Source organism: Lithobates pipiens, unplaced genomic scaffold (assembly GCF_037356315.1).
Source record: "Lithobates pipiens isolate NorthernLeopardFrog02 unplaced genomic scaffold, aLitPip1_a1.2 Scaffold_18, whole genome shotgun sequence".
Lineage (NCBI taxonomy): Eukaryota > Metazoa > Chordata > Amphibia > Anura > Ranidae > Lithobates > Lithobates pipiens.
Genome location: NW_027507758.1, coordinates 9,277,724 through 9,285,324, shown reverse-complemented (window position 1 = coordinate 9,285,324; position 7,601 = coordinate 9,277,724). Strand labels below are relative to the sequence as shown.

General features: G+C 37.8%; 1 protein-coding gene across 1 annotated transcript in view; it reads left to right on the top strand.

Annotated features, from left to right (window-relative positions):
* The window catches only part of LOC143986961 (ALK tyrosine kinase receptor-like), a 317,275-nt gene that overhangs the window by 272,063 nt on the left and 37,611 nt on the right, over positions 1-7,601 (top strand). Inside the window, exons 21-23 of the mRNA XM_077485377.1 lie at positions 723-824; positions 1,933-2,067; positions 5,087-5,177. Of these exons, the coding sequence (XP_077341503.1) occupies positions 723-824; positions 1,933-2,067; positions 5,087-5,177 (328 nt within the window). The remainder of the gene's footprint in view (positions 1-722; positions 825-1,932; positions 2,068-5,086; positions 5,178-7,601) is intronic.

The following is a 7,601-nucleotide window of genomic DNA, read 5'->3' as shown; positions in this document are numbered from 1 at the left end:
TCAGATCTTTGCGTATCGCCAACATGGGCAAAATGGTGCATTTTTCTGGCGCTTTAAATTATTATTATTTATTTTAATTAATTAATGTATTTTGTTTTACACTGTACTTTTTTTAATCACATTTATTGTTAACATAAGGAATGTAAAGATCTCATATGATAGCAATAGGCAGTGACAGGTCCTCTTTACTGAGACATCTGAGGTCTATTAGACCCCAGATTTCTCCTCTGCCCTTAAAAGCTTGTGCTTGCACCAAGATTGGTAAGATCGGTACGATCCGATGTTTATTTACAAACCACTAATCGTTTGTTTACAACCAGCGAAAAAAACGGCAGTGAAAAATGCCTCGGGCATGGCGGGCGATGTACCGGTATGTCACCTGGCGTTAAGTGGTTGAGATGAAATCTCCTTTCACTTGTGCGACTTGTTCTGCGACCTGGGAGCGCAAAGTCGCATGACAAGTCGTTCCCCCATGATTTCCAATCAGTACCATTTGTATACAGTATGTGGCGACTTCAAGTCTCACCTACTTTAAAAATAGTCCCTGTACTACTTTGGTCCCACTTCGATGCGAGTTGAGGTCCATAGACCTGACCATTCCCCGAATTTGCGGCAAAATCTAGGCAACATCGCTCGACTTTCAAGTCGCAGCAGTGTGAAAGGGGCAAGCTCTTCCTGTTCACGTTGTAATGAATGAAGAATGTTGGTGTCTCGTTCCTCAGGGCCAGCTACTACAGGAAGGGAGGGTGCGCCATGCTGCCGGTGAAGTGGATGCCCCCCGAGGCCTTCATGGAAGGAATATTCACATCCAAGACTGACACCTGGTAAGTCCATCATTTCATTGAGGGGAAAAAAAGTATTTGATCCCCCGCTGGATCCTTTCTGATCCCCCTTCTTGTGTGCGGAGTACGATTGCAGCGTAATGACCTTTTGCTGATTCGGTGTAATTCATTTCCGCCTATAGGGGGAGCTACATTGACCTAGAGCAGTGATGGCAAACCTTGGCCACCCCCAGATGTTTTGGAGCTACATTTCCCATGATGCTCAACTACACTGCAGAGAGCATGAGAATCACGGGAAATGTATTTCCAAAACATCTGTGGGGTGCCAAGGTTCGCCATCACTGACCTGATGTCCTGTTTATTCTATTATTTTATATTCTATGCTGTCTTATTCTATTCCATTGTTTTATTTTATATTCTATGCTATTCATTCCTATTATTTTATATTCTATTCTATTCAATCCTATGCTGTCTTATTCTATTCCATTGTTTTATTTTATATTCTATGCTATTCATTCCTATTATTTTATATTCTATTCTTTTCCGTCCTATGCTGTCTTATTCTATTCCATTGTTTAATTTTCTATTCTATGCTATTCATTCCTATTATTTTATATTCTATTCTATTCAATCCTATGCTGTCTTATTCTATTCCATTGTTTTATTTTCTATTCTATGCTATTCATTCCTATTATTTTATATTCTATGCTGTTTTATTATATTCTATTGTTTTATTCTATTGTTTTATTTTATATTCTATTCTATTTAATCCTATTATTTTATTATCTATTCAATCCTATTATTTTATATTCTATTCTATAAAGAAGCCTAAATAGGAATCATCCTTTTTATTTTACTTTTATATCTTACATTATTTATTGTAATATATTGTTTCCATATAAATCCTGTATAATAATAATTTCTAATTCAAATGAATTTTCAAATTCAGATTCAATTTTCAAACTGAAATTCGTATAATTTGTTTTGTTACAATATATTTCGGATTCAGCAAAATTTGTTACTTTTGTGATTTGGAAACTCAGATACATCCGAATCTCCGTCGATTCATAATGAAATGAATTGCACTATTGTCTAATAATGAGTGGGGCGTGTCCTTATTGCTGTCCTCTCCTCTCTCCTCCCTCTGCAGGTCTTTTGGGGTTTTGCTGTGGGAGATTTTCTCGTTGGGATACATGCCGTACCCCAGTAAGAGCAACCAGGAGGTGCTGGAGTTTGTCACAAGCGGAGGAAGGATGGATCCACCCAAAAACTGCCCGGGCCCTGTGTACGAGTCCAAATGTCTTATTTATTACCCACGTGGCAGCTTGTGCTTATATGGACTTTCAGTAAGCCCGCCCAGGGCTTAGCCTAACCCCACCCCAAACCCAACCCCCGAGGCTCCCCATGCTGTATGTTTTATATATATATATATATATATATATATATATATATATATATATATATATATATATATATATATATATATATATATATATTCTATTTTATATATATATATATATATATATATATATATATATATATATATATATATATATATATATATATATATATATATATATATATAATCTTTATTTTTTTCATTTTTTTTATTTTTTTTATTTTCATATATATATGTGTGTATATATATATATATATATATATATATGTGTGTGTGTGTGTGTGTGTGTGTGTGTATATATATATATATATATATATATATATATATATATATATATATATATATATATGTTTTTACATACATATATATATAATTTTTTTTTTTTTACATTTTTTTGCCCTGTTGGGATTTGGGGTGCTTATGTGTGTGTATATATATATATATAATTTTTATACATACATATATATATACATTTTTTTTTTTACATTTTTTTGGATTTGGGGTGCTTTGGTGAAAGATCAAGGGTCTAAACATAACCCCTGGTGTCTCACTTTTGGGACAGAGAGCCAACCAATTCCACCAATAGTTCCAAGCCCGACGCGTTTCACAGCTTGAACCGCTGCTTCTTCAGGGTTCCGAAATGCAAAAATGTCACAACTTTCAACAGCAAGCAGATATTTGGTGTGGGGTGGGTGTCACCACCAGGAGTTAGCACTGGAAGATTTGCTCAAGGGAGTTATTGACCGAGATCGGTTTTTCTGCGGGGTTGGTGTTTGCGGCCTCAGTCTCTTCCATGTGTGGTCCAGTGCTTTGACGCCATCCCCCCACCTTTTTATTTTTTTGGGGGATAGGGAAAGGTCGTCCTCTCCATTGATGGCGCTCTGATGGTGTTTAATCATACCAAATATCTGCTTGCTGTTGAAAGTTGCAACATTTTTGCATTCGGTCCCTGAAGAAGCAGCGGTTCAAGCTGCGAAACACGTTGGACTTGGAACTTGAATGCCCAAGCAAATTATTATATGGACTATGTGTTAAACTTTTTAGCACTGAATGGTGCATCACTTGTATAATGTTTTGGGAAATTGAGGAAGAATATCAATAGAATGGGCTGTCATCAATAAAAGGTGTTCTTTTATACTCCTTAATTGTGTTATTGTTGCCTCTAATTGGAGCCTTTATGGTCCCTTATTGCTGGAATCGTTGGTTACTTAATGGATAGTTATTCTGGGATGTGGCATTGTGCAAGTTCTCCCCGGGATATGGTCAGTTATTTTATTTTTGTACTATAGTTCCTAATTCAAGCTGACACCGCACAGCTATCTGCTTCAATGCACTATAAATTGGGGGCAACGCGCCCCCCAGGAGATGGAGTCATGACACCCTGCATTCATTGGATGTCCTCAGACTACCTTCTTAAATGACACTAGAAGACTAGAGGACATCTTGTGGTCAAACAGTAGTACTGTTAGGGATGGCTTCCGGAGCTGCTTTCTTTTTTGTACTCCATTCTTTTATTTTCTATTTTCTATTCTATACTATTTTATTATTTTATATTCTTTTATTTTATATTCTATTCTGTTTTATTCTATTTTTTATATTCTAGTAAAAAAAAATCTATACTGTTTTATTCTATTCTATTTTTTATTTAATTTTATATTCTTTCATTTTATATTTTATCCTTTTTTATTATTCTATTCTATTATTTAGTTTTATATTCTATTTAATTGTATTCTTTTAATTTATATTCTATTCTGTTTTATTCTTTTCTATTCTATTCTTTTCTTTTAAATTCTGTTCTATTATTTTATTTTATATTCTATGCTTTTTTTCCATTCTTTTATTTTATATGTTATTAATTTATTTTCTACTCTATTCTATTCTATTTTATTATATTCTTTTATTTTATATTATATTATATATTTTTTTTTCTATACTGTTTTTTTCTATTCTTTTTTTTTACATTTTTTTTTCTAGTCTTTAATTTTATATTTTATCCTTTTTTTTCTATTGTTATTATTTTATTTTCAACTCTATTCTATTATATTTTATTATATTATTTTATGTTATATTATATTATATATTTTTTTCTATACTCATTTATTCTTTTTTTTTATTCTTTTTTTTTTTAATCTTTCATTTTTTATATTTTATCTTTTTTTTTTTATTCTTTTCTATTTTATTCTATTCTTTTATTTTATATTATATATTTTTTTCCTATACTGTTTTAGTCTATTCTTTTTTTTTACTTTTTTTCTAGTCTTTAATTCTAGTCTATTCTTTTTTTTTACTTTTTTTCTAGTCTTTAATTCTATATTTAATCCTTTTTTTTATTCTATTCTATTCTTTTATATTATATTATATTATTTTATTTTATATTTTATTCAGTTTTATTCTTTTATATTCTTTTATTTTATATTCTATTCTATTTTATTCTATTCTTTTATTTTATATTCTATTATATATTTTTGTTTTATTTTACATTCTTTCATTTTATATTTTATCTTTTTTTTATTCTATTTTATTCTTTTATTTTATATTCTATTCTATTCTATTTTATTCTGTTCTTTTATTTTCTAAATTATTTTATTTTTTATATACAATAATATTGAATTTGGGTCTGTTCTTTTATTTTATTTTATATTTTATTCTGTTCTGTTCTTTTATTTTATTTTATATTTTATTCTGTTCTATTCATTATTTTCTATTCTGTTTATTCTATTCTATTTTTATTTTCTATTCTATGCATTCTATTCTATTCTTTTCTATTTTATGCTTTTCTATTCTAACTCTCACTTTAACTAAAAAAAAAAAAAAAAAAATTGCCCGGAGTCTTCTGGATTTAATGATATCTGTCAGAATGTAGTGAGTGGAATTTTTTCAGTGTTTGTTCTCCTTTAAACCGCAGCTATCGTATCATGACGCAGTGCTGGCAGCACCAACCCGAAGACCGTCCTCAGTTTTCCATGGTCTTGGAAAGAGTTGACTACTGCACACAGGTACGGCGGGGGGGGGGGGGGGGGGGGAGAAAAAAGAGCGCACAAAATGTAATATAAAGTAAAATATACACACAGTGCGGAAAATAATGATTGGCTCCCCCGAAGATGGTGTAAGTTTTGCCCACTTACAAAGAAATGAAGGGTCTATCATTTTTTATCATAGGCGTATTTTATATGATAGAAACAGAATATCAACCAAAAATCCAGAAAAAAAAAAACACGATACAAATATTATAAATGAAGTTGCAGTTCAGTGAGTAAAATAAGTATTTGATCCCCCCACCAACCAATAATAATTCTGCCCCCCCACAGACTGGCTACAGTAGGTGCTCATGTGGTACACAGATTAGTCCTGTCAATGTAAGAAGGTTCTCCCAACGACAACTCGTTATGTGTATAGAAGACTCCTGTCCACAGAATCTCTTCCTTCCAATCAAAAATCTCCATCATGGGGAAGACCAATGAGCTGTCAGAGGACGTCGGGGAGAAGATTGGAGACCTGCACAAGGCTGGAATGGGCTACAAGACCATCAGCAAGAAGCTCGGTGAGAAGGAGACGACTGTTGGAGGGATTATTCACAAATGGGAGAAATACAAAATAACCATCAATCGTCCCTCGGTCTGGAGCTCCATGCAAGATTTCTCCTCATGGGGTGAGGATGGTCATGAGAAAAGTGAGGGATCCGCCCAGAACTACATGGGAGGAGCTTGTGAAGGATCTTAAGGCAGTCGGGACCACAGTCACCAAACAAACCATTGGTAACACAATACGCCGCCATGGATGGAAATCCTGCAGTGCCCGCAAGGTCCCCCTCTTCAGGAAGACACATGTACAGGTCCCCCTCCTCAGGAAGGCACATGTACAGGTCCCCCTCCTCAGGAAGACACATGTACAGGTCCCCCTCCTCAGGAAGACACATGTACAGGTCCCCCTCCTCAGGAAGACACATGTACAGGTCCCCCTCCTCAGGAAGACACATGTACAGGTCCCCCTCCTCAGGAAGACACATGTACAGGTCCCCCTCCTCAGGAAGACACATGTACAGGTCCACCTCCTCAGGAAGACACATGTACAGGTCCACCTCCTCAGGAAGACACATGTACAGGTCCTCCTCCTCAGGAAGGCACATGTACAGGTCCCCCTCCTCAGGAAGACACATGTACAGGTCCACCTCCTCAGGAAGGCACATGTACAGGTCCCCCTCCTCAGGAAGACACATGTACAGGTCCCCCTCCTCAGGAAGACACATGTACAGGTCCCCCTCCTCAGGAAGACACATGTACAGGTCCCCCTCCTCAGGAAGACACATGTACAGGTCCACCTCCTCAGGAAGACACATGTACAGGTCCACCTCCTCAGGAAGACACATGTACAGGTCCTCCTCCTCAGGAAGGCACATGTACAGGTCCCCCTCCTCAGGAAGGCACATGTACAGGTCCCCCTCCTCAGGAAGACACATGTACAGGTCCACCTCCTCAGGAAGGCACATGTACAGGTCCCCCTCCTCAGGAAGACACATGTACAGGTCCCCCTCCTCAGGAAGACACATGTACAGGTCCCCCTCCTCAGGAAGACACATGCACAGGTCCCCCTCCTCAGGAAGACAAATGTACAGGTCCCCCTCCTCAGGAAGACACATGTACAGGTCCCCCTCCTCAGGAAGACACATGCACAGGTCCCCCTTTCTCAGGAAGACAAATGTACAGGTCCCCCTCCTCAGGAAGACACATGTACAGGTCCCCCTCCTCAGGAAGACACATGCACAGGTCCCCCTCCTCAGGAAGACACATGTACAGGTCCTCCTCCTCAGGAAGGCACATGTACAGGTCCCCCTCCTCAGGAAGGCACATGTACAGGTCCCCCTCCTCAGGAAGACACATGTACAGGTCCACCTCCTCAGGAAGGCACATGTACAGGTCCCCCTCCTCAGGAAGACACATGTACAGGTCCCCCTCCTCAGGAAGACACATGCACAGGTCCCCCTCCTCAGGAAGACAAATGTACAGGTCCCCCTCCTCAGGAAGACACATGCACAGGTCCCCCTCCTCAGGAAGACACATGTACAGGTCCCCCTCCTCAGGAAGACACATGTACAGGTCCCCCTCCTCAGGAAGACAAATGTACAGGTCCCCCTCCTCAGGAAGACACATGTACAGGTCCCCCTCCTCAGGAAGACACATGCACAGGTCCCCCTCCTCAGGAAGACAAATGTACAGGTCCCCCTCCTCAGGAAGACACATGTACAGGTCCCCCTCCTCAGGAAGACACATGTACAGGTCCCCCTCCTCAGGGAGACACATGTACAGGTCCCCCTCCTCAGGAAGACACATGTACAGGTCCACCTCCTCAGGAAGACACATGTATAGGTCCCCCTCCTCAGGAAGACACATGTACAGGTCCTCCTCCTCAGGGAGACACATGTA